The 27,438-nt window shown below is 42.9% G+C and overlaps 1 protein-coding gene and 1 non-coding gene across 2 annotated transcripts in view; both read left to right on the top strand.

The window, feature by feature from the left end:
• EIF4G2 (eukaryotic translation initiation factor 4 gamma 2) overlaps positions 1 to 18,892 on the top strand; it is a gene marked incomplete in the record, with an annotated part of 28,859 nt that extends 9,967 nt beyond the window's left edge. The window contains 19 exon segments of the mRNA XM_073604080.1: positions 4,003 to 4,164; positions 4,374 to 4,476; positions 5,439 to 5,564; positions 5,658 to 5,724; positions 5,838 to 5,989; positions 6,872 to 6,982; positions 7,156 to 7,239; positions 8,241 to 8,339; positions 8,430 to 8,571; positions 8,698 to 8,861; positions 11,329 to 11,433; positions 11,738 to 11,848; positions 11,937 to 12,041; positions 13,153 to 13,368; positions 14,221 to 14,479; positions 14,565 to 14,769; positions 16,370 to 16,578; positions 16,677 to 16,798; positions 17,973 to 18,892. Coding sequence (XP_073460181.1) covers positions 4,003 to 4,164; positions 4,374 to 4,476; positions 5,439 to 5,564; positions 5,658 to 5,724; positions 5,838 to 5,989; positions 6,872 to 6,982; positions 7,156 to 7,239; positions 8,241 to 8,339; positions 8,430 to 8,571; positions 8,698 to 8,861; positions 11,329 to 11,433; positions 11,738 to 11,848; positions 11,937 to 12,041; positions 13,153 to 13,368; positions 14,221 to 14,479; positions 14,565 to 14,769; positions 16,370 to 16,578; positions 16,677 to 16,798; positions 17,973 to 18,038 — 2,608 coding nt within the window.
• Positions 11,468 to 11,657, top strand: LOC141113117 (small nucleolar RNA SNORD97). The gene has a single exon (XR_012236741.1). It is a non-coding gene; the product is annotated as a small nucleolar RNA SNORD97 (small nucleolar RNA).
• Positions 18,893 to 27,438: the final 8,546 nt, after the last annotated feature.

The following is a 27,438-nucleotide window of genomic DNA, read 5'->3' on the forward strand; positions in this document are numbered from 1 at the left end:
TTGTATGGCGCCCCCCCGGGCGCCATACAAGTCTTTCTGGGGATGTCTCTATCAGCTTTGCACATCTAGAGAGACATTTTTGCCCATTCTTCTTTGTAAAATATCTCAAGCTCTGTCAGATTGGATGGAGAGCGTCTGATCAGTGATTTTCAATTCTTGCCACAGATTCTCAATTGGATTCAGGTCCGGACTTTGACTGGGCCATTCTAACACATGAATATGCTTTGATCTAAACCATTCCATTGTAGCTCTGGCTGTATGTTTAGGGTCGTTGTCCTGCTGGAAGGTGAACCTCCGCCCCAGTCTCAAGTCTTTCGCAGACTAACAGGTTTTCTTCTAAGATTGTCCTGTATTTGGCTCCATCCATCTTCCCATCAGCTCTGACCAGCTTCCCTGTCCCTGCTGAAGAAAAGCCTCCCCACAACATGATGCTGCCACCACCATGTTTCACAGTGGGGATGGTGTGTTCAGGGTGATGTGCAGTGTTTAGTTTTCCGCCACGCATAACGTTTTGCTTTTAGGCCAAAAGGTTCAATGTTGGTCTCATTTGATCAGAGCACCTTCTTCCACATGTTTGCTGTGTCCCCCACATGGCTTCTCACAAACTGCAAACGGGACTTCCTATGGCTTTCTTTCTACAATGGCTTCCTTCTTTCACTCTTCCATAAAGGTCAGATTTGTGGAGAACACGACTAATAGTTGTCCTGTGGACAGATTCTCCCACCTGAGCTGTGGATCTCTGCAGCTCCTCCAGAGTTACCATGAGCCTCTTGGCTGCTTCTCTGATGAATGCTCTCCTTGCCCGGCCGGTCAGTTTAGGTGGACGGCCATGTCTTGGTAGGTTTGCAGTTGTGCCATACTCTTTCCATTTTCGGATGATGGATTGAACAGTGTCCTGTGTGATGTTCAAAGCTTGGGATATTTTTTTTTATAACCAAACCCTGCTTTATACTTCTACACAACTTTATCCCTGACCTGTCTGGTGTGTTCCCTGGCCTTCATGATGCTGTTTGTTCACTAAGGTTCTCTAACAAACCTCTGAGGGCTTCACAGAACAGCTGTATTTATACTGAGATTAAATTACACAGATGGACTCTATTTACTAATTAGGTGACTTCTGAAGGCAATTGGTTCCACTAGATTTTAGTTGGGGGTATCAGAATAAAGTGGGCTGAATACAAATGCATGCCACACTTTTCACATTTATTTTTAAAAAATTTTGAAAATCATTTTCCTTCCACTTCACAATTATGTGCCACTTTGTGTTGGTCTTTATCACATAAAATCCCAATAAAATACAGTACATTTTTGTTTTTGGTTGTAACATGACAAAATGTGGAAAATTTCAAGGAGGTATGAATACTTTTCCAAGGCGCTGTAGTTTGTGTCCATGTGCAGAGTAGTTTTGTAATTCTCAATCGTCTGTTTCATCTGCAGGGCTCTAATGAGGAATTGGCAAGGCCTGCATCCCTTTAGACAATATTTCCCTTTTGGGGAGTATCTCACCAAAAAGGCTTTTTTTTTTTTTTTTTTTTTTTTTTTTTTTTTTGGGGGGGGGGGTGCCAAAAATCTGACTTGGTGCAGACTTCTGGGAAAATCAGTGAGCCAATCACAAGAGCAGTAAAATGTTTCCCTGAGGAGCGTTGTGTATATAATCTGTGTACAGAACACCATTTTGCAGAAAATTGCTGCAATCTGAAAAGGAAAGGTCATTGGTAATCTAAGAACATTTAGAGCAGCACTGCACGTTTACCAGCTACAGTAAGCAAATCGGTGACCACAAAGATCAGGACCTGAATCTCCTTTAAAGGGAGCGGGTCCTTCCAGCAGAAAAAATAGTGACTTATTTAAATGTGATTGTTTTTTGAGGAATACAGTATAGCTGGTGCTTTTGTGACCATACCTCATCACCTCTGTGCTCCCACCTTGCTGATGTTACAGCACCTGTGTAATCCTATCCTGCTGTTTCTCACATGACCCCTGATGAAGTCACGTGGTGCAACGCATAGGGTAGAGCCTGAGGAATCACAGACCGGAAGTCATGTAATGTTGCATAGTTGCATGCAACCATAACCTTAAAATGGTTATACAAGTAGTAAAAATGTGATATCTATCTTTTACTACTTATATCCATTTTAAGGTTATGGTTGCATGTAAAATATACATTGCATCACTTCTGGTCTGTGATTCCTCAGGCTCTACCCTATGTGTTGCACCATATGACTTCATCAGGGATCATGTGAGAAACAGCAGAATAGTATTACAGTGTTGTCACTCTGTGGAAGCGACAAACAAATTAGCTAACACTAGCTTGTTTTAAGCTTGGAGTAAATGCTCATCCCTGACAGTAAAAAATATAAAGGAATCACTAGAGGTATTGCCAAATCAACCAGAATATATTTTTATTGAAGTTGTGGACTGTAACCCTTTTCTGCTGGTGGGACCTGCCCCTTTTTTAAGGAGGTTTTTCAGGTCATGATCTCTGGTCACTGTGATTTGACCACTAGAGCTGGTAAACTTGCAGTGCTGCTCTAAATGTCCTTAGATTACCAATTTGGTGATCCACTAGAAAGGGGGGGGGTTCAGGTATCTGCAAATGTTTTACCTGGGGGGGGGGGGGGGGGGCACAGTAATAACCCTGCACACCGACATCAGTGAAGGACTATAAGGGTGGCACAGTGGTGTAGTGGATAGCACTTTCGCCTAGCAGTAAGAAGGGTCGCTGGTTTGAATCCCAACCATGACACTACCTGCCTGGAGTTTGCATGTTTTCCCTGTGCCTGTGTGGGTTTCCTCCGGGTACTCCGGTTTCCTCCCACACTCCAAAGACATGCTGGTAGGTTAATTGGGTCCTGTCTAAATTGGTCCTTGTATGTATGAATGTGAGTTAGGGACCTTAGATTGTAAGCTCCTTGAGGGTAGGGACTGATGTGAATGTACAACGTATATGTAAAGCGCTGTGTAAATTGACGGCGCTATACAAGTACCTGAAATAAATAAATATATTGTATAAGCAGCAGCCTCAGCCTAAACTCCATCCAGGCCATGCCTAACGCATTCCACCCTTCAATGTGTAGAAGGGATTGATTATGCTTTAAGTATAACTAAAGGCTTAACTTTATCTATTTATTTTTATTTTATTTTTTTGGACTGAGGTGAAGAGGGATTAGAACCCCTGTTTGGTATTATTGCTGTCTGTGCCCCTGTTGGGGAGATTAACCCTCTTTGTCCTGTTTACCATTCTCAATGAGAGTGAAAAAATCCCAAATTTTGCATTGTCCCCAGAAAAGTAAGAGGGCAAATTTTTCAATGGGGACACTAGTTTTGCGGGGGGGGGGGGGGGGGGGGATTTTGTAGGGATTGCCTTACTTCCTGTTTAGCTATGGGACAGGAAGTGAAGGAAAATCTCCAATGGAACAAATGGTTTTTGCCCATAGTTCTACTTTAAGCCCCGGGGTGGGGTGGGATGTCTAGGAGGAGCTGAGGCAGTTTCCATTCACCTACACATGGTTATCACTGATTTGCTGTCTGTGCTCATGTGACTTATGAGCCTGTCTGACCGACTCCGGCTTGTAACTAGGAGCTCCTAGTGACCCTTAGTGCTGGGTGTAGGTGAGCACAAACCGGTGCTGTACACATGGTGGCACCATGTTGGGCCCACTGCTGTTCTACCACGTGTTCATTATCCCCCTCCCCAAAGAGGAAGAATTTTGTGTAGAAGAGGTGCAGTTACACTTTTTTTTTTTTTTTTCAGGTTTTTTTAGCAGCTTAAACATGTGACCTACACCCCTGCCACCAATCATGGTTTTGCTATAGCTGTATTTCAATTGCCCATTAAAATATTGAGCAGAAATCTTGATTTGTTCCCTATGCAAAACCACTTCAGGGCACTGTACAGAAAAATAAGAATGTAAAGGGGGTGTTTGGTTGTTGTGTGGGTTTTTTTTTTTATTATGGTCTTGAATCATATTATATTATAATTTTTTATTTTTTTCCTTTTAGCGAGTACCTGGGGAAAACCCCAGGGCCTGGCGTTCCAAGATGGATTCCTTCACGAAGCACTAGACGAGATGTTAACTCCACAAACAACTCCGCCAACAACCCTGCGCTCACCTCGCAAAGTGAAAAAGAACGGCACGATGCAATCTTTAGGAAAGTAAGAGGGTAAGTAATCGCGGTGAAAGATGGTCTACCGGGTTGTTTGTGTGGGGTTGGTTTTTTTTTTTTTTTTTTTTTTTTCTCCCCTGAGGCAATGTAAGAGCTTGTGAGTTTTTGACTGGTAAACCTGTTACTATGCAAAACAGATTTTGGCTTTTTGTGGGTTTTGTTTTCTAACCGTGTTTCTCTTTTTTTTTTTTTTTTCTCTCTTTCAGCATCTTAAACAAGCTTGCTCCCGAGAAGTTTGACAAGCTATGCCTTGAGCTCCTTAATGCGGGTGTAGATTCCAAACTCATCCTCAAAGGAGTCATACTGCTTGTAAGTGACCACTTGATCCTCTTATGTGTATCCGTATGTATTGTGGATGGAGGATAAAACTTGTGTAAAGACTGACTTGCTGTAACCATTGGCAACTAATCTTGAATGCAGTGATTCGCCATCGCTGCCCTAGGGGAAAAAATGGCGATCAATGCAAATTTTGTCACAAGGGGGTTGATTTGCTAAAAGTACAAAAATCTGTTGAATAAATTTGATTAGTTTTGGCAAATTCCCTTGTGACACAAATTTTTGCATTGACCGCTTTTTATATTTTTTTTTTTTTTTTTTTTTTTTTACATTTCTTCCCCTAGGGCAGTAATGGCAAACCTTGGCACTCTGAGATGTGTAGAAACAGGTTTCCCATGATGCTCATGCACTCTGCAGTGTAGTTGAGAATCATGGAAAATGTAGTTCCAAAACATCTGGGGAGCCAAGGTTCACCATCGCTGGCCTAGGGAATAAAATGGCAATCGATACAAAATTTTATTTGTCACAAAGGGGATTGATTTTGCTAAAAGTGGAGTACAAAATCTGGTGCAGCTGTGCATGGTGGCCAATCTGCTTCTAACTTCAGCTTGTTCTATTAAGACTTGACAATGGAAGCTGATTGGTTTCTATGAAGAGCTGCACCAGATTTTACACACTCCAGATTAGTAAATTCATCCCAAGGGTGTATATGTATAATTAGTTATAGTTCAGATGCTGTAGGGACAGGCTTTTATGTAGATCTTGGTGCTGGCAAGATTTATTATTATTACTCCACACTTTCTATTCTATCACTATTTGTTGCCTCACCAGCTGGTTGGAAGGTGTGACAGCGGGAAGTGCCAATTTTTTTCCTCTTTAGAAGTCTGCATTTAAATGTAAAAGTGGGGGGGGGGGGGGTTTGAAGCTGGTGTTCGTTTTAAATATGGTACAACCCTAAAACTGTCGTATTCATGGTGTCGTATCTACTTTTTCAGATTGTAGACAAAGCCCTCGAAGAGCCAAAGTACAGCTCACTCTATGCTCAGCTATGTCTGCGATTAGCAGAAGAAGCGCCAAACTTTGATGGTCCAGAGAGTCAACCAGGGCAGAAGCAAAGCACAGTGAGTTCGCGTTTTTCCTTTCTTTTTCTGGACTTGTCTCTGGTGTACGTGTTCCTGTGCTTCATAGTTATATCATATGATTTCTTCCCTCAGACGTTTAGACGCCTCCTAATTTCAAAGCTTCAAGATGAGTTTGAGAACAGATCCAGAAATGTTGAGGGTAAGTGTTGGTTGAGTGGTCATCTGTGGGTAAATATTTGAGCCTTGTACATGTTGTGACTTTTTTTTTTTTTTTTTAATTTGTTTATTTATTTTTATTTTTTTTTTACATAGTATATGACAAGCGAGACAGCCCTCTCCTACCCGAAGAGGAGGAGCAGAGAGCCATTGCTAAGATTAAGATGCTGGGGAACATCAAATTTATCGGCGAGCTTGGCAAGCTTGACCTTATTCATGAATCTATCCTTCATAAGTGCATCAAAACAGTAAGTCTGGTTTTAGGTACAACGCAAAATAACATCTTGATGGCTCTACAAAGCAAAAATGTTAAAGAGCACTACTCAATCCTAAAACAAATTGTCTTCATATACTAGATAAAGTATAGAGAGAGAGAGATTATATATATATATATATATAGCGAGCCCTGCCCCCTCTCTCTCTCCTGATTGACTGACTGACTTTGACCGCAGCAGGAGCCAATGGCGCTGCGCTGTTGTCTCAGCCAATGTAGGGACTCCGGGCAGCTGAGAAACTCCTGCAACATCGCTGAATAAAGATGGGCTCAGGTAAGTGGGGGGAGCTTTTCTTAATGCATAGAATACAGTGGGATTAAAAAAAAAAAAACAAAAAAAAAAAAAAACAAAAAAAAAAAACCCTTCTGACTTTACAATCCCTTTTTAAGACTGTGTGAATGGATCTTACACTTAAAAGTGGTTCTAAAGCCTAAACCTTTTTTTTTACCTTCATACATTCCTTGCATGAAGGTATAAAATGTTTAAGCATCTGTATCATGCGCGCCCCCCCCCCCCCCCCCCCCCCCCACTACTTGCCCGAGCCCTAGTTCGATCCAGCGCTTTGCACATTTGCAGCTCTTCTCTCCCCCTTACTTCTGGGTGTCGCTGGCTTTGCTGGGGAATCACAAGCCCATTTGGGGGGGGGGAAATGGACAGAGGAGGAGACAAGTGCGTCAGCGGGGAACATGAGAGGAGGTTCTGGGCCGCTGTGTGCAATTCTATTGGTAAGGTCTAGACATGTGTTTTTAAAATGTTCTTGTGGGTGGCTTTTTTTTTTTTTTTTTTTTTTTTTTTTTAATCTTTTCCAATCCTTTTAAGTCTGTTCTAATTTCTGGATGATGTTTTTTTTCTTAGCTTTTGGAAAAGAAGAAGAGGGTCCAGCTTAAAGACATGGGAGAGGATTTGGAGTGTCTCTGTCAGATAATGAGGACTGTGGGTCCTAGATTAGACCACGAAAAAGCCAAGGTACCTGATTATTTTGCATCAATTGATTATTGGGGGGGCTACTTGTGATCAACTTTCTCTCAGGATTCACATTTTCCAATTACAAAATTGTCAATTTTTGGGTAAAGATTCTAAAAAAAATCCTATGGTTTGTCTAAATATGCATCCTAATATCAAAATGTCTGTTTTTGTAGTCCTTAATGGATCAGTACTTTGCCCGGATGTCCGCCTTGAAGAGTTGTAACGATTTGCCAGCAAGGATTCGTTTCCTGCTGCAAGTAAGTAACTTATGGAATTTCTACTGTGTTTGGTTTTTTGTTTTGTAAAGGTCTATACGCATTTATAGAATAAAGCAGTCGATTAGCCCTAAAATGTTCGATCTGCATCAGACTTTAGCGTGGCTGGCAGATAAGGGTCTTTTCTAGAGGGGGTAATAAAGTGGTTGTATTGGGCTACATGCTTGTAGCAATGCAGTACGTGGCTTGAAGTCCTTTTGGGGGCTCAACAGTTGACCTGTATTGGCACTTTGACTAAGAGGTGTAGTTATGCGCTTAATTACTTGACCCCCCCCCCCCCCATATGACCTGGCCATTTTTTGTGATATGGCACTGCAATGACAATTTACATGGTTGTGTGGGGAAAAAAAAATACCTGTGACACCAATAGTGATCAATGTTAAAAATATTCACTGTACTAATAATCATACTGGCTGGGAAGGGGGGTACTGTGTACTGTAGGGGAAGGCATAGATTCATATCCCTGCTTTGTGGGAACACAGGATCCATGCATTCCCTACTAACAGAAGGGCAATCTACCTTGTCTACATATAAGCAGATTGCCGTTCTGGCTCTCTGCCTAACCTTCCTATCTGCCTGGTGGGTGCCGGCAGACAGTGTCCATGGTACCTGCAGCTCTGCTCCCACTGTGTTTAATCGCAGCAAGAGTGGGTCGCCGGTGGTGCACATGCCCCAGACCTGGAAGTGTCGCATCACATATGTAGGTACTTAATCCGGCACAGCCTTGCCACCTTGCATTTAAGTGTGTGTTTGTTTTTCTACTGGCAGCAAGTGATTTAAAAGCCAGGAAAAAAATTAAACTTTTCTATTTTATAGAGCAAGCAACTTGCTACTTTTTTTTTTTTTTTTTTTTTCCCCTGGATCTAATATCCTAAATCTGAGTCTGGGGGTTTTGTGAATTGTCAGTTGCTTATGCATTTATTGAATAGTTAAGTGCTTTTTATTCCCAAGCAACATCCATAGAATCTTTCCTCTTTCTGCAGGATACTGCGGATTTGCGAGGAAATGGCTGGGTTGCTCGCAAAGCTTTCATTGATAATGGACCAAAGACTATCAATCAAATCCGCCAAGATGCAGTGAAAGTGAGTGATCGTGCTTTATATATATTCTGTCTTTGGGAAGGGGGGGGGGGGTTTATGTACAGTATTTTTATATATACATTTTCTCACCAGGATTTAGGAGTCTTTATTCCTCCTTCAATGGCACAAGGAATGCGAACTGACTTCTTTTTGGAAGGGCCGTTCATGCCACCACGAATGAAGCTCGACAGGGACCCACTTGGAGGACTTGCTGATATGTTTAGACAGATGCCAGGTCTGTAGTGAGGTCTTGTGTGGGGGTGGTTTCTTTTTTGTTGTGTCTTGTGTGTTTTGTTTTTTTTTTTTTTTTTGTTACCATTTTTTTACATGCGGCCTCTTACCTTGTCTCTTCTGATTACAGGCAGTGGTATTGGTACTGGTCCAGGGGTTATACAGGACAGGTTCTCCCCAACCATGGGACGCCATCGTTCAAACCAGTTATTCAACGGGCATGGTGGGCACATTATACCTCCTGTACAGTCCCAGTTTGGTGAAATTGGAGGCAAACCTTTTATGAAAAGCCAGGTGAGGTTTTTTTATTTCCTTTATTCTAGTTAACGCGGAACTTGAGTCAGAAAATTCAAGTCTGGCTAGATCACTTCAGGCTGTCCCCTTTTGCAGCTATATAAAATATTAGTGCCTATTCTGTTCAAATTCCAGTAATACTGTCTCCTTCTGTTCTGCAAATGCTTGGTTGCTCTTAACTTTGCACACTGCTTAAAGTAGAGGCCGATCTGCTGACGGGCTTAAACCCCAGTGTGTGCTTAAAGCGGAGTTCCAGCCACCTGTGAAAAATATAAGTCTGCAGCTACAAAAAGTATAGCTGCTGACTTTTTAAACAAAAAAAAACAGCCACTCCCTGTTCCACTATCCAGTGGTGGTCTCGCCCGCTGTCTTTGGGCACCAGCATCATCACTATGGGCACCCAGCTGTGACAGCTTGTGATTTTTACAGCCGGGTGCCCACTGCGCATGCGCGAGTAGTGTTGCACATCGTGAGTGGTGGATGTGGTCTTCTAGGACCGATCGTGTCCTAGAAAATACAGGGGAGAGAACTTTCATATCTGAGCGCTGCGGCTTCTCAAAGTGCCAAATGTTCAAGAGGAGTGGAAGCGGAACTTCCCCTTTTTGGGGTGGAGATCCATTTTTAACAGCAGGATGCAGCTAATGATTAAGCAAGGAACTTTTCGGGTTGAAAAAATACTTTATAGTTACACCTTGGTGGACCCAAAAGTGATATGAAATATTGCCTTGAGGGGTAATAATTTTTACTCGTAATTCAAAAAGAAAATCTGGAGATTATGGGGCAGTCGGTGACTTGGTTAGCACCGCCTTTCTAAACCTTTTTCAGCACAGAGGAACCCTTGAGATTTTCTGGGAACTTCTGCTAAAACTTGCATCTACAATCTAATCTCGTGGTACATTAGTGGGATGATCAGTGGGATGAATGCTCCTTACACTTGTGGTCATTGGGAATTGCCCTCTTATAGATGAAAAGATCAATGGTCAGTTATCTGGGAGGTAGAATTTGCTCATTGTTTAAAGCGGAGTTCCACTCTAATTTGCATGTGTTGCCGATCGCTCTGCCACTTTATTTTTTGGATTTTTTTTTTTTAGCATTTCCGTACAGCCCACTATATATTCGTCATTACTTTGACATTAAATAACAGGGTTATGGCAGCAGCTAGCTGCCATAACCCTGGTATTTTTTTTAATACAGCAGGCGATTCAGCGTCCACTATAAGTGGTCCCGGTGGTGGATTCAGTATGAGATCCTTTTTTATAGGCAGCTATCGTTGGAGCAAGAGCAATAACTCTAGTACTAGACCACCTTTGATTCTAAACGGGTAACCTGTAAAAAAAAAAAAATTAAAGCATTGCCTATGGGGATTTTTTTTTTTTTTTTGTATCGTAGTTTGTCGCCATTCCACGAGCGTGCGCAAATTTTATAGTGTGACATGATTTGGCATCTATCTACTCGGTGTGACCTCTTTCACATTATACAAAAAAAAATTGGGCTAACATACTGTGGTGTGTTTTTTTTATTCAAAAAAAAAAAAAAAAAATTTCCCAAAATAAATTGCGTTTAAGACCGCTGCGTAAATACGGTGTGACATAAAATGTTGCAATAACCTCCATTTTATCCTCTAGGGCAGGGGCCTTCAAACTACGGCCCTCCATTTGTTCAGGAACTACAATTCCCATCATGTCTGTGAATGTCAGAGTTTTACAATGCCTCATGGGACGTGTAGTTCCCACATCAGCTGGAGGGCCAGAGTTTGAAGATCCCTGATCTAGGGTCTCTGCTAAAAAAAAAAAAAATTTATTTGGGAGTTAAGTATTTTTCTAGCAAAAAATACTGATTTAAACTTGTAAACAAGTATCAGAAAAAAGCTTGGTCCTTACGAAGTTAATATATAGTACCTTTTTTTTATGTTGCTGAGAAGGCTCATTCTGTCCATCCTCACTGCAGTAAGGTACGCCATATACTTTTTCGCATTGGCTCTTGGGATACCAGTGTCGTCAATCCTAGGAGTCCATGGGCATCCTCTACTGCTAGCATCGCATTTTTTCTAAACCGGAAATGATGCAATGCTTGGCTCCATTGCTACGGCAGTGATAAGTTCCCACTGCACATGTGCGAGATCGGAAGGTACATTTTACTAACACACAAAACTTTGTCAGATGTAGCATATGCCGATTTTTAATCCATATTTGGTGACTATCACGGGGGTGACTTTAACAAAAATATAAAAGGCTGGAACTCTGCTTTAAGGAACACCTAGCAACCTGTGGAGGAACCCTGGGATTCCATTGAACCCTGGTTTAGCTTATGTGTTGTGCTAATTTAAGATGCGTTCAAAATATTTGGTTCTTGTAGGAAACCGGCAGCAGCAAGCCTGCAGAGAATTGGCAGTTTTCTAGAGAAAAAGTTGATGGAATGTTCTGGTAGCTGATGTCTAATTTTATCGTAATCTCAATCTTTCTAAAAGGGGCAAGGCCAGATGTACCAGAGTCAGGGGCTCTTATCGCAACAAGGGCAGTCAAAGGATATGCCTCCTCGGTTTATTAAAAAAGGCCAGCTTAATGCAGACGAGGTACGTACTTCCAGATGGAAGCTGCTTCTCATGGTCGCCTGATGATTAAGAAAAGACGCGTTATTATGAGGACTTGTGGCTGGAAACTACTTCTTCCTCCCCACCTCCCTTTTTCCTCCTTTCACCTTCTCATACTCCCTTCATCCCACTCTTTACCCCCCCCGCCTCCCCTTTTTTCATAGTGACCAGCGTCCACTGAGCAAGATTATGAGATATGAGGGCGGTGACTATTCCTTAGACAGGATTCTCTGAGCGTTTGAGTTCTCTGTGGTATTAACATTTCATTTGTCTGATCTTCCCCCAGATAAGCCTGAGACCAGCTCAGTCTTTTCTAATGAACAAGACACAAGTGCCAAAGCTCCAGCCTCAGATGAGCATGATGCCGCCTCGCACCCAGACACCACCCATGGGACAGGTAAGAAGTCTAAGACTTTTTTTTTTTTTTTTTTTTTTTTTAATTTTCCCTCCTTCTCTTTGGAGTTAACTTCTCTTTTCTTCTTCAGACACCACAGCTTGGCCTAAAAACCAACCCACCTCCCATCCAAGAGAAACCTGCCAAGATTGTGAAGAAGCCTCCACCATCAAGAGAAGAGCTACTTAAACTTACTGTAAGCTGTTATCTGAAATTACTCAATTTTGGCCTAATCTGCTCTTTAAAAAAAACTTTTTTTTTTTTTTTTTTTTTGAGGGGGGGAAGGGGGGTGCAGCTCAGTTAATGCAAGAAAGATAATGGGTTGATTCCATGAGGGAGCAGGATCCCTCCTGTAAGCGCCATTGTGTTCTGCTGACAGGGAGCCTTCCCAGCCAGCAGAACCCCAGGATTACTGCTGGCGGCTTTATGCAAAAAAAATCCGACATACTGGCTGTACTGAAAGGAATATTCAAGTCCAAGGGTTTTGTTTTTAAAAGGGGGAAAAAAGTTTATACTTTGCTCTATGCAGTGTTTTTTGCATATTTTGCATAGATCCTCTTCTTGGGTCCCCCACCAGTGCTCCTAGCTCCAGTCTCCTGCCAAGTGCCCCCATAGCAAACAGCTTGCTGTGTGGGTACCAGAGCACCAGTCTGACAGAGCTCAGCCCCACCCCCTCATTTGCTCACTAGCTGTGATTGACAACCAATGAGGGAGAGTCCCCGCAGACAACTTTGGGGGTGCTGCCTGACAAAATGGGGGGGGGGGGGGGGGATGTTTGGGTTTAAATTTTTAACAAAAAAAAAAAAACCCTTGAGCCTTTAAAACCACTTAAAGTTGATTTGACGTATCGGCTTCAGTATAACCAGCCTTGATTTGTGGATCGAATCTTGGCCGGTTGAGCAGGGACTCACCAAGATTCGATCCTTTTGAGTAGGCTTAAGCCTATGCTGCAGCCTGCGTTTTACTGCCCATGCCAAAAAAAAAATATTAAGGCTGCAGTGCAGGGCCTGCATTTTGATCTCGGGTAATGGTTTTTGATTGGAGACAAAGCAGGTCATGTGACTGAGCTCCCCTTGTCTCACACAATCATTGAAGCCAGCAGAGCAGTATATGTCCCACTCTTGGCCTTTAATATGTTTATTAACAGAAATCTAATTTAGCATAATTGGCTGTTGTCAGTGGCTGCCTTTTTTTTGGTTTAAAGTGAATCTTTAACATGCCAGTGCAAGACGATTGTGCAGGGAACTGAGCCCATGTGCCGTAATTTCTAAATGGTTTGCATGACTTGAAAATGCTCTGAATTTCAGGAAGCATTTGTGACTGAATACTTGAATAACGGTAACGCGGCAGACGCCATAAACAGCGTGAAAGAAATGAGAGCTCCTAAACACTTCATTTCGGAAATGATTAGCCTGATCGTCCTGCAATCCCTGGACCGATCTGACGAAGACAAGGAGCGCGCCAGCGAACTGATCGGTATACTGCGTCAAGAGGGAGTGGCAACAAGTGACAACTTCATGCAGGTATATATCTTCATTCATTTGGCTCTGGAAAGTTTTACCCCCTTCATACATAAACCAGGCCATATAATTTTATTTTTTTTTTAATGTTCGGAACTGCGCTACCTCAATTGATTGCACGGTTATGCAGCTCTGTATACAAACACGTGTGTGTGTGTATATATATGTGTGTGTGTATGTATGTATATATATATATATATATATATATATTATATAATTTTTTTTTTTTTTTATATACTAGTAATGGCGGTGATCAGCAACTTGTAGTAGGTTGTGGTGAACAATTTGACACAGACTAACTGCCACTGACATAGCACTGATCACTGCATTAGTGTCAGTCGCGAATACTTTATACTGTCACTGTACTAATGACACTAGCTGGGAAGGGGTTAATATCTAGGGCGATCAAAGGGGTTAACTGCCCAACGATCGGGGGTGTGCTGCTTTTTAATAAAGATCTTTGTTTATTAGCCCTGCAGGGCTAAGACAGATTGTTCCCTCTGTACAGAGCCATGTGTTTATCAACACACAGCTCTGGGCTGTGATTGGACACAGCTGATCAGCAGGTCCCGGCTATGAATCATTGGCTGGGATGTGTTAAGTCCCCCTGTGTACAATCCCAGCAGAGCCGGCAGGAGGGGGTGTGCATATTCTGAACCTGGAAGAAAAACACAATGCGCATTACGGTGCCTGTACGAGCCGCCTGTCCGCAGTATTATGTACTGCGGCGGGTTGACAACCGGATAATCATGATATCCTATTGGTGGTGGTTTTGCGTTTATTTGTTTATGTATTGAAACCTTGTATATCTCTTTTTTTTTTTTTTTTTTTTTTTTTTTTTTTTTTTTTTTTTAGGCTTTCTTGACTGTGCTAGACCAGTGCCCCAAGCTAGAGGTAGACATACCCCTGGTGAAATCCTACCTGGCACAATTCGCAGCCCGTGCCATAATAGCTGAGCTGGTGAGCATTTCTGAACTAGGCCAGCCTCTGGAGAACGGCACCCACTTTCCTCTGTTCCTGCTCTGTCTGCAGCAGCTGGCCAAACTAAAGGACAAAGAGTGGCTGACCGAACTCTTCCAACTAAGCAAAGTCAACATGCAGAAGATGTTACCAGGTAAGGGTTGGCCTTTTGGCACGCTTGGAGAAACCATTTCTTGTGTTTGGGGAGTTGCCTAATCGCTAATACTGCTCTCTAATAGAAATCGACCAGAACAAAGACCGCATGCTGGAGATCCTGGACGGGAAAGGACTGAGCTTCTTGTTTCCGCTGATGAAACTGGAGAAAGAGTTACTGAAACAAATACAGATGGATCCTTCTCCACAGACCATCTACAAGTGGATTAAGGATAACATCTCTCCTAAACTTCATGTAGATAAAGGATTTGTGAATATTTTGATGACCAGGTGAGGATATCATGACAGGCTTTTTATTTGTTTCTAGAGGTCTCATTCATAGGATGAGATGTGTTTAGCTGCTATTAGGGGGGGGGAGACGAGGACAAGTAGTCTAAGCTACATGTCAGATTAGGTTTCTGTTTGCTAGATTTTGTAATGAGCAGCACAGTGGTTTAGTGGTTGGCACTTCTTGCAGCCCTGAGGTCCTCCCAATCAGGACACGATTGCATGAAGTTGGCATGTTCTCCGAATGCCTGTAAGGGGTCTCCCCACACTAAGACATGCTTGTAAGTGAATTGGCTGGTGTCTAAGGTACCTTCCACTTGCACTGTAGGGCTGAGATTTGGTCAAGTTGCTGTGCAATCCATGCAACACTTGATAACATGATATAACAGGCTGCTTTAAAGCGGTTCTAAAGGTAGGTTTTGACCCTAGTGCATTCTATGCAGTAAGATAGTAAAAACCTAGGTGCCGCTGCATACACCCCCATATACTTGCCTGAGCCCCTTCTCAATCAAGAGATGTGCATGAGAGCAGCAGCTCCTGCTACAAGGGTATGAAGAGAGCGGGGGTGGGGCAGAGCCATAGTGTGTGTGTGTGTGTGTGGACAATGCCCATTCACAGGGGTGTGGCTCGGGAGCAAGCCTGTTTGATTGCCCTCATAGCAAGAGGGTACCATTTGAGAGTTTGGTGTGGTGGTTTTTTTTTTTTTTTTTTTTTTTTTTACCCCCTTAACAGACCCTTGCTATCCAGCACTGTGCTATTTTAACTGGTAATTGTTCGGTCATGTGATGCTGTACCCAAATTAATCAAATACATTTTTTGTGTGTAAATATATAAATTTATTATCCCTCTCAACCTATAATGGGAGTGTGGTGGACAATCGGACACTGAGTGGGGGAGCTGGCACCAATATAGTGGTTAATCTGTACTAATGACACTGGCTGGGAAGGGGTTAACATCTAGGGCAGTGTTTCTCAACTCCAGTCCTCAAGACGCCCCAACAGGTCATGTTTTCAGGATTTCCCTCAGATGAAAAGGCTGTGATAATTATTAAGGCAATGAAACTGATCAAATCACCTGTGCAAAATTGAAAAGCCTGAAAACATGACCTGTTGTGGCGCTTTGAGGGCTGGAGTTGAGAAACTGATCTAGGGTGATCAAAGGGTTAAATGTGTGCCTAGCTGTACAGTGCTGCTTTTTAATTATAGAGCTCAAAGTTTCTCATCCCTGCTTTTGCAAGGATGAGAAATGGATAACTCCCTCTGTGTACAATCAGGGACTGCTTGCTGGATGCATTGTGTGTAAAAATAAATAAATAAAAAAACCAAAAATAAAATACTGTAATAGCGCAACCAAACCCAAGGTAGTGCCTATCTATGGAACTTCACTTACCATACAAGCAAAACAAAGTTATTGATGTCAAAGTTAAGAAAAGGATTATCGTGTAGAAAAAGCATGCAGGATAAATAGATTTTGTGGCTACATCAACAATTGGAAATGTATGTTGTATAATTGGATTGCAAACTTTTGCATGCTGGTTTTAAAAAAAAAAAAAATATATATATATATTATAATATACTTTTTTTTTTTTTTTTTTGTCTTGCAGCTTTTTACAGTATATTTCTAATGAGGTTTGCCCAACGGACGATGCAGAGCAGGTGGCAGCACCATCTAAAGAGCAGCTGGAACAGGAGAAGCAGCTGTTGCTTTCTTTCAAGCCAGTGATGCAGAAGTTCCTCCATGACCACGTTGACCTTCAAGTCAGCGCCTTGTATGCACTCCAGGTGCACTGCTACACTAAAAACTTCCCTAAAGGTACAACTGCCTCTTGCCATTTGCTCCTCTTTCTCTATGGCAGCCATGTCCTGTTTCTGATGTTTTTTTATTTATTTTAAATGTCCATTCCCTTACAGGCATGTTGCTCCGCTTCTTCGTCCATTTCTATGACATGGAGATAATAGAAGAAGAAGCTTTCTTGGCATGGAAGGAAGATATTACACAAGAGTTTCCAGGGAAAGGAAAAGCTTTATTCCAGGTAAAGTGATGTTTGTTTAGTGTATGGTGAATACTTGGAGAAGTTTTTGAGCAGAGCAATGGTTTATTTCTCTCCTGAATATGGGTGTAACAACATGTTATGAAAATAACTTCTCTAAGGATGCTGGATAGCTACTTACAAAGGTACTAACCCCGTCCATCCCTGTCCCATAAACAAAGTGATGGGTCACGAGATGCCTAGAACTTGCTGATCAATAAAACTGTTCACTGTATACCTAACGATAGTATTAACATTTATAACAAGTCAAGGCTATTCTGGTATGATTCTGTTTTTTTTTTTTTTTTTTTTTTTTTTTTTTTTTTTGCAAGGCTTTTCAGAACAGTGAATCCCTCTGTAGAGGGACTATCATGGTGTGGAACCAGATTTCCCAGCTTAAAGTCATGGTATAGAAAACTTAGTTATCAAGTATAAGCTGGGTTTAATGTACTTTAGACCCCACTATCTAACGTGGGAACCCAAAAAAGGGGACAAAGTTTGTATAAAGGAGAGTAGAATCTCCAGACTGACCCCTCACGGTGACTGGAGATATCTAATCCAAGGGTTTCAACCTGACTTTGTTGGTCATGAAGAATACTAGTTTTCTTTTATGATCCAGGAAATTTTATTTTTCACTAATACAAAATTTATCGGAGGGGTTTTCAATGCTCACGCTATGGTGATCTTGGCTGCCAAAAGAGGGACCTGAGGTGTCTGGGCAGTTAACTCCAAGTTCAGAAAATAAGGCTGTCTTTAACATTTTTAGGTATATTCACTCCAGTCACCGAATAAACCAAGTTAAAAATTCTTATCCAAAATCTTTTGGGCATGTCCACCAGTTGTAGAGCATTGTGCCCTCCTGACCACACCCCCTGAAACAGGCGAGCAGTCCTTTTTCACTGTTGGCCAACAGCATGGAGGGGGGGAAAAGGATGTTACTTTGAATAGGGCACCATTCTGTTTTAATCTCCCTGGCACCCCATCTATACTTCCATGTTGGGGACATTTCAATCTTTTATCTTTTGCCTATCAGGTTGATTCTGAGGTGACATGGTAGGTAACTTTGACTGTTTATGAATGTCTGAATTTTATGTTTACAGCTGCAGAGCTCAGCCTGCGAGATGTGGTGTAATGCTGTTTTAATTTTTTAATTTTTTTTTTTTTTTTTTTTTTTCAGGTGAACCAATGGCTAACCTGGCTGGAGACCGCCGAAGAAGAGGAATCTGAAGAGGAAGCCGACTAAAGAACCAGCCGAAGCCTTAATGTTGTGCAAAACACACTGTTGCTATGAATTTAAATCGCGTTTTTGACCTAACCACTGCGAAAATCCATTCCGCTGTAACATTTTCGCAAATCTGTAAATGCGGAGGCATGTCCATTTATAGGATTCCTTCTGCTCTAAAAGAGGTTTTTAAGTGTAATGTCTTAATCATAGTCAGCCATGCAATATTTTTAGAGTATCTGTAATGTTTAGATCTGTGCATTAGCAGCATGCAATAATTACATCCTGGGTTCCCAAAACACACACATGGTCTCTGGCGAGGACTTCTATAGCTGCCGAAAAATTAACCTTTCTGGGCCATAAAGGGGGGGAAAAAAAACAAAATAAACTGATTTAGCAACACTGAAGAATACTGTAGAGATGCACTTTGCTCAGTGTAATACTTGACTTGTTGCAATATCTGATTATCAATTTGGTTGTTACAGAGAATCCTTTAACTGTAATTCATGGATGTTACCGTAATAGTATGTGTATTGCCTGTACTTCTACCTCTAGTAATGGGCTTTTTTTTTTTTTTTTTTGTGCTAGAATCTAATATCTTTGAGCCTGGGCAAGTGCACAAGTCTTTAAAAATCTAAAAAAGAAAAAAAAAAAATGTTACTTGCACAAAAAAACTGCTCTGTTTTTGAGAGATTGATGGCTACCCTAAGATACGTGGTTATTTGTGGGTGTGATGCTTAAAATGGTGAGCAAATGAATTGGTCCTCCTTTATTATAGTATTGAAATTAAGTCTACTTAATTTATCAAGTCATGTTCATGCCCTGATTTTATATACTTGTATCTATCAATAAACATTGTGATACTTGATCTGTGATTTTATGGCTGCATACAAATATTCATTGGGTCCGGTGTCAGGGGAAAAAAAAACAAAAAACAAAAGTCTTGTGTGCGCGGATGTCTGTATTTGCACGGGCCTATTATGTTTAACTGCTTCCCGCTGCCTCTCAGCGGGTGGGCCTTTACACTGGTGTATATATTTTGGCCCTGTAAACCACTTGCTGTGCTAAAAGCATGCTCCCTGCGCACTCCTAGACCAGTAGACATCTGGTACCGGAAAGCTTCAAATGCATACTGGCGATTGGGAGCTTTTCAGATCGTGACAGCCAATCACAGCAGGCACATGACCCAAATGCCTGCCTCCTGGCTTTAAGAACCCTAATGGGGCCAGTCAGCAGGAAAGGTGTTAAATATCTATAAAACACTGACCAGTCCTCCAGTAAACCGCTGCTGCTATTGTTGGTCAGCTTCTTCCCTGCATGACGTCTGATTTATTGGGTGTTCTTTTGTGAGGATCAAGTAGCGCACTAGTACCTCCCCCTGCGCTGGGAGTGCTGCTATTGGTCTGTAAGGTGTAAGTGTTCAATTGGGAACGGAAGACTTGTGCCAACATGCCCCCACTGCATGATCGACTGCACTGATCTTGGGTAAGTGCCTGGTGCCCGAGGCCAGCGCTAACAAAGTGGTAGTAAACATGGCTTTACTTTTTTCTCCTTGCAAGGTAAAGCCATAATGTGCTAGTATGCATTGCATATGAACGACTTGCCTTGATACAGAGCCCTTGAGCAGCACACTGTCACTGCTGCAGAGTTCCATTTTCACTCTTTATCATAAGCTTACCTGTAGGTAAAAATAACATTCAGGAGTTTACCACTTTAAGACTGCTTAGGTATTTGCCAGCTATTATGTGTTTTGGTTGAACATCGTGAGGGAAGGGTTCATGCTGTTTACCATGCTGGCTTCACATCAATGGCACCAACCTAAATGTGACAAAGTGCACTTTGTACCCTGGGGGCCAGGAAGAAAAAATGTGGGGTGAGAATTCTTAAAGCAGCCCATAGATTATGCAGTTTTCTTTCTGTCCACCGCTGGTGGAACACAATGACCTGCTGGTTGCCATAGACACTGGCGGTGATCACATTCAAAAATAATACCAGGCTAGTTGTACTGAAGTTGGTTGATCGACTTTAGCACAAGCAGCCTGCCCATAGATTGAATCTCGGCTGGTCCCTGCAAAACCAGCTGAGATTTGATTCATCGATGGCCAGCTTTATAAAGCTATTAATCCTTCTCTCTCTATAGGGAAAACTAAACTAGTGCCACACCCTAAAGATGCTGAATTTTGAAGAGAACAAAAAAGCAGGATTGAAAGGCCCCTCCTTCAAAACACTGGCAAAACCAAATTTATTTTTATATATACAATATATGTGTGGTTTTGTAACCCAAGTTTTAAAATGTTATAAAACCAATAGTAATATCCATCTGGTGCCTTTTTTACAAAGGCTTTTACAGAGGAATGAGACTTGATGGGTCTCTGAAACAGCCAAGGCTGAGATCTGTCTCTCAATGGTACTTAAGCCAGAGACCACTCCGTGTCAGACAGTGGAAAAGCCAAAATGCACCCCGTGACTTATTGTTGGGGATGAAACTTATAAGGCAGGGGACAAAAGGCTTTCCTTGGTACATCACCTTCTTGAGCTCAACTTTGACTTTGTAATCCCTACCCTCCTCCAAAGCAATAAACGCCCCTATCCCTCAAGGCTGGGGCTTTAGCAACTGTTGACTGTAAAGTTGGATGGAAGATCGACCTGGCAACAGTAATCTGGAAGCAAAGGTCTGTCTACCAAGCTATTCACGATGTCTGAATACCAAGTCCTACTTGCCCAAGCTGGTGCAATCAGAATCTTAAATGCCCCCTCCAACTTTTATCCTGTGCAACTGGTGTGGAGGAACCTCTGGGGGGACACTCATATTTCAGTGAAAATTGACACCAAGTAGTCACCAGGACATCTGCAAATGACTAAGGATCCCTGGTTCAGGACACAAACCTGCCTAGTTTTTGGTTGAATAATAGCCATGCTTGGTAATGTGCACAGTGGAGCAGGCTCGAACTCCAACATGAGTTTCAGCCCAACACCTGATCTGCATCTTCCTGAGCAGCATAGCTTGTCCGTCCTTGATGAATGCACAGTTGTGGCATTGTCTGACTGCACCCTGATGTGGAGATCCAGAAGGTAGATCATCATAGGAGAGCCAGCTGAATTTTCCAAAGTTTCAGGATGGCAACTTTTGCACCTCTGATCACATTCCCTGAACTTGAAAGGTTTTCTAGAACCCTTCCCCAGCCTGCCAGGCTTGGGTATCCATCATCCACGTAGATATCCACCATTTCACAGTTGACCTGGTCTTGGGAAACAAATGCATTGGCAGGTCCAAGGACTTCTTTACGTTTGTGCGATACTGACAGAATATTTAAGTGACCAGTGTCAGCGATTGCGTATTTACCCAGGACTAACAAAATGGTAGTTGCGGATGCGCTGCATCTATTGAGCAATGCTCCAGCTTGTATCGATCCACAATCGGGGAAAGGCTGTGCGCCACTGTTTCAGAGGCACTCACCAGTCCATGCTGCATGGCCAAGAGGCCAAATCCTCACCCATCACGGTGGGCATGCCCCACGAGGCTTTTAGGGACTTTACTCCCTTCATCAGGATTACTGTCCTAGACTTGAAAGCACCCTGCCAACTGGGTCACCAGATATGTTGTACCCTAGAGATCACTGTCTGCAGGATCCAGCTGGCAACATTACAGATTGTCCCCATTTTTGCATGCGGCGTCTGGGAACTGCCCTTTTTGGCCATGGGTAACAGATCCGGATGAGACCCTTCCCTATTCCAACAGGGGTGTTCTGAACAGACTGTGATTTTGGGGACTAAGCTCCTGAAAGGAGACCTTCAGAGCCATTAATGGCATATCCATTGTCTAAGGACACTAGTTAAAATCGAGGCTTACCTGAGCTAGTAGGAGTTATGCTTTGGTGGGGATTCTTGCCTGTTTTAGCTAGTGTTCATTTACCTGAAGATGACAGCATAACCTAAGTAGTCATGAATATGAAATCCGCTGTGTTCTGCGATGTAAAGGCTTTCCAGACTTTTTTTTTTAAAGTCTGTGCTGAAACATGCTGGTTATCAAGGAGGATGAAGGTCCTTTTTGTCAGCTCTTCTGTGTAAACAAAAAGGACAACCCCTTTTTTTTTTTTTTTTTTTTTTCCTCCTGGTATCCATTTTTCTTTAAGCAACACTTCTCTATGTTGCTATTAGGGTTGGTCTCATCAATTGGATCTATCCAGCACGGTCATCCTTTGCTTGGCTTTTGGAGTAACGTGTGCTGTCCCAACTGGTCTGGACATTGCAGGGATAGACTGAAAATGACCTTCAGACACCAGGTTCCCCATAGGTGCTTTTTCCAGACTGTTCTAATAATTTAACTACTGAGCACTTTGCAGATCAAGAGCACTAATGTCATCTGCTGGGTAGAGTACAGCCTCAAGGAACCATCTCCACACTTCTGCTTGCAAAGAGCCACATTTAGCTGTGATCTTCGGACTGTTCCTGCTGCCAGCTTACAGTGATGTCACCTCTGGCCATCTGCTACCAGCTGTTTGGGTTTTATGAGAACTTGAGGCCTTGCCTCCTACCCTGAAGCACCTACGATACACTGATCATGGGTGCAATACTTTGTTGCAGGCTCCTGTGTAAAAGAAAAAAAAATAAATGCAAATTTCTTTTTTACCAGCACAAATATGTGCATTTATTATTTTTTTTACTTAAAGGTGAACTTGGCCTTTGAGATTTAGTATCTGATCTGGTCTTAGCAGCTTCTGAGGCTTCAGCTGCAGACTGTGATTCAGAGTTGCTTGCTTCAGTCTTATTTGATGAGCTTTGCTCCAAATAGTCACAGTATCAACCATTATTCCCAAAATAATAGATTGTTTTGGCTCATTAATGTGGTGTGCAAAACTCTGAAGCTAGAGGAATCAGCCTGTTGCTTCTACCAGTTTTCTTTCTCCAGAGCTCTATGACAGTAAGGGCACTTTCACACTGGGGCAGGGGGGCAATGGCGGTAAAGGCGCCGCTTTTTGTAGCGGTGCTTTTCAGCTGCTAGCGGGGTGCTTTTAGCAGCTGAAAAATTGTTAAAAGGGCCGCTGCCAAAGCACTTTGCGGGCGCTTCGGCAGCGCTGGCCATTAATTTCAATGGCAGGGGCATTTTAGGAGCGGTGTATTCACTGCTCCCGCAATGCTCCAAAGATCCTGCTTGCAGGACATTTATTTTTTCCTGTTCTGCAAGCACACCGCTCCAGTGTGAAAGCACTCAGGCTTTCACAAGGGGGTGGCAGGGGAGGTGTTTTTCAGGCGCTTTACAGTGCCTGAAAAAGTGCTTCAGTGTGAAAGTAGCCTAAAGACTTTCCCAGTGCACTTGCTATTCCAAGTCTTGCTCTCAAAACACTGGAACCCCCCCCCGTGCTTATTGGCCTTGTACCTTTTTAAAAAGAGCTTTCCTCCTTTGTTAAAAATATGGTCTATCCTTACTGTTGTTCCAGCATGGTGCCCCCTTAACAAAGCAATCACCATATGGTAGAGGATGCACCTTGCTTTAATGACCTAAACAATAAACAGAAGCTGTAGAGTTCTGTTCTCGCTGGCAGGCCCTGGCCATCACCTTGGCTGTGACCATGCTTTGGCAAACCAGCCGACTGGTCAGTCCTTTTAAAAGAGGTCTTGGCACTACTGCAGTTGATCCCTTGGTCATAAAACATTTGGCGCAAATGGTTTTAGCTATAAGCTACAGCTATGACTGGCTTCTGGAGGTTTTGTGTTTTATCTTTCTACAAGGCTCCTGCTTGTACACATTTGGAAAACATATGCACTGCAGATCCCACATATAAGTAGTGTCTGATCAGCATGGTCTTTGAAGGACAGAGTATTTTCGGATCTTCTCTTTGATACCATTTTTTAAGAATGCTACCGACTGAAAGAGTACTTAAGCTTAAGGAACAAACTTGTAATGTTTTCTCTCTGTCAGTTAAGAAACCTCCCTTTTGTTTCTCCACTCCCACACCATCCAGGTCTTCAAGCTTGTCTCCCAGTCCACCCGGAAGGTCATGGGCTCAATAGCTGCCAAATTCACATGCAAATCTTCCTTGGCATGAAGGTGGACCTTTATAGACAGCCTGCAATTCAGGTACCTGGGTGTGGGAAGTGACTTCCAAGGTCTACGAGCTGGAGCTCCACTTCCTGCCCCCCCTTAGTTTCTCACCTCCAACCTTCCTGTGTTACCACACAGATTAGCAGACCTCCATTAAGCCCTTGGGTCTTCTGGATTAAGCAGTTGTCTTATATTCAGTGGCAGAAGAGTTGCAGGGTTTTTTCTCCAACCTGTTTACTGTTCTCCGACCCAAAGGTGGCCTCTGCCTCATTGATCTAAAAATCACTGAATGCTTTCATTCAAGCTCAGACATTCTGCATAGAATCCACCAGGGATGTCATTGTCTCCCATTTACCAGGGAGACTTTTTGGGCTTTAGTGGACCAAGGATGCTTACCTTCACGCCCCCATTTTTCTAGCATATTAGCTTTTCCTACTGGACCCTTACACTACCAGTTCTTGCCCTATCTATTCGTCTTCTCATCTGCACCAAAGTGCTGGCTCCAGTACTAGCCCTGGTGTGCTCTTGTAGCATCTCCATTATGGGATACTAAGATGACCTCTTGTTAAGAAAACAGTCAGTGCAGGCTCTGTCAGACAGCATGACTTTGACTGTCAGGATGCTACAGTGGTTCGAATGGATCCTGATCCAGAAATCGCCTCTGGAGTAATTATTTGGAGTATCTGAATTTACTCCTGGACACAGAAAGAAAGTTCAGTCTCCAATCTCAGAAATATAAATAGTTTTGCATGACAGTCTTTGTTTCTGATGGTATCCTCCTTTTTGAGGTAGTCCTGTTTACCTGGTTTCACCTCAAAACTCTACAATGCAACATTCTGTTGTCGTGGGACAAGGTCACTGCAATCCCAGGACAGAACGATTTATTTGACATCAAGGACCAGGTTGTCCCTGGTTTGGTGACTCAGCAATCTGGCTCTGGAAAGGGCAAAGTCCTTCATCCCTCCGCTTCTATCTCCTCATAAAGTATGGCAGCCTGTTGGGTTGGGAAGGAGCCCTGGGTGCCTTGGTGCAAGGGACATGGTCATTGGAGGAATCTCCCAATCAACAACCTGGCACTTCCGGCAATTCGGCTGTTTCTGCAGTTTTGGACCATTCTTCTGGAGGGTCATCTGATCTGGATTCATTTTGACAACCCCACGATGGTGATGTACAGCAACCAGAAGTCTCACCATAAAGAGGTGGGTCAAATTCTGTCCTGGGCAGAACGTCATGTGTCAGGTTTTTTTGGCATGTACATTCCAAGTCATAACAATTGGCAGGCAGACAGACTTCAACATCTGGACCCAGGGGAGTGGCCCCTACACCTGGAGATGTTCCAGGGCCTGTGTCCCAGGTGGGTGACGCCAGACGCAGACCTCCTGACCTGCTGGTTTTCTCCAGGAACAGGGCCCTCTAGCAAAAGCAGTGGATACACTGGGACCAGCACACCCTGATTTTTTTTTTTCTTCCAGAAATGTCTGCTTCAAAGAATCAGGATGGAGGGCATTCTGGTGATCCTCATTGCTTTGGACTGACCCAGGCAGATGTAGCATGCCAACCTGGTAAGACTCCTAGCAGACGTTCCATAGGCTCTACCAGATCATCAGTATCTTCTGCCTCCAGGACTGATTTATCATCCTGCATCACAATTGTTTGCTTTAATGGTATGGCTGTTGAAACCTAGGTTCTGAAGGACCTAGGGTCTACTTCCCGCAAGGTCTATCATCGGACATGGAAGGCATACTTCACTTAGTATTAGTCTTAGGGCTTCCACCACAGTAGTTTTCTGTGGGACAAATCCTGTCTTTCCTATAGCTGGGTCTGGACCAGAATTTGGTTCCCAGCACTATCAAAGATCAGGTGTCTGCTCTTTCTAGCTTGTTCCAGAGACAATTGGACCCTCACTCTTTGAAGACATTTCATACAGTTTCCCATAAAACCGATTGTTCCCCTGTGACTCCATGCAGTCTATTTCTGATTCTATCTGTGCGTCACCACTATTTAAACCAATTAAAGTAATTCCTCTAAACTCACCTGCGGGCATATATTGCTTGTAGCTATCATCTCTTTGTGGCTCAGATGGGCCACCATACAAGCCAGTGTTCTCAAAGATTGGGTACCACCCTCCCTGTCAAGCAGCACACTATCTGGGGGTGTGTCATGGACTTTTTGGCATCAAGCAACTGTTTCCCAAGTTTGAAAGGCTGCCATCTTCCCATAAACTCTGACAAGCTTCCCTGTCCCTGCTGAAGAAAAGCATCCCAACAACATAACGCTGCCACCACCATGTTTCACGGTGGGGATGGTGTGTTCAGTGTGATGTGCAGTGTTAGTTTTCTGCCACACGTATCGTTTTGCTTTTAGGCCAAAAAGTTAAATTTTGGTCTCATCTGACCAGAGCACCTTCTTCCACATGTTTGCTGTGTCCCCCACATGGCTTCTCACAAACTGCAAATGGGACTTCTTATGACTTTCTTTTAACAATGGCTTTCTTCTTGCCACTCTTCCATAAAGGGCAGATTTGTGGAGTGCACGACTAACAGTTGTTCTGTGGACAGATTCTCTCATCTGAGCTGTGGATCTCTGCAGCTCCTCCAGAGTTACCATAGTCCTCTTGGCTGCTTCTCTGATTAATGCTCACCTTGCCCGGCCTGTCAGTTTAGGTGGACGGCCATGTCTTGGTAGGTTTTTAGTTGTGCCATACTCTTTCCATTTTCAAACGATGGACTGACCAGTGCTCCGTGAGATGTTCAAAGCTTGGGATATTTTTTTTTTTTTTTTTTTTTAAAACAACCCTCCTTTAAAGTTCTGGTTCTCCACAACTTTATCCCTGACCTGCCTGGTATGTTTCTTTTCCTTCATGATGCTTTGTTCATTCACGAAGTAACAAACCTCTGAGGGCTTCACAAAACAGCTGCATTTATACTGAGATGAAGTTACAGGTGGACTTACTATTTACTAATTAGGTGACTTCTGAAGGCAATTGATTCCACTAGATTTTAGTTAGGGATATCAGAGTAAAGAGGGCTGAATACACATAGATCACATTGCAGTAACTGATAATGCAGTGCTTTGTGTCATGGGGTCAGTTAAAAAAGCAAAAATAACATAGTGGGCAAAGTAGAAAATAAACCATATATTAAAGACGTGGCTGCATCCAACAAGCTTGATGCGTTGCGTGGATTCGCTCCACTTCATCAGGAGCAGACACATAACATATCTGCAAAAGACATATGAACACCAATATGGTCTGATGTTTAACCCAAACAACAGGGAAGGAGTTAGGGTGGGAGGAAAAGGAATATCTACCCTAAAATACTTACGTATCGGCTACAGTTTAAAACATGCGGTACTGCAAACTCGGGGCTGCTGGGAATG

This window comes from Aquarana catesbeiana, linkage group LG11 (assembly GCF_042186555.1).
Source record: "Aquarana catesbeiana isolate 2022-GZ linkage group LG11, ASM4218655v1, whole genome shotgun sequence".
NCBI lineage: Eukaryota > Metazoa > Chordata > Amphibia > Anura > Ranidae > Aquarana > Aquarana catesbeiana.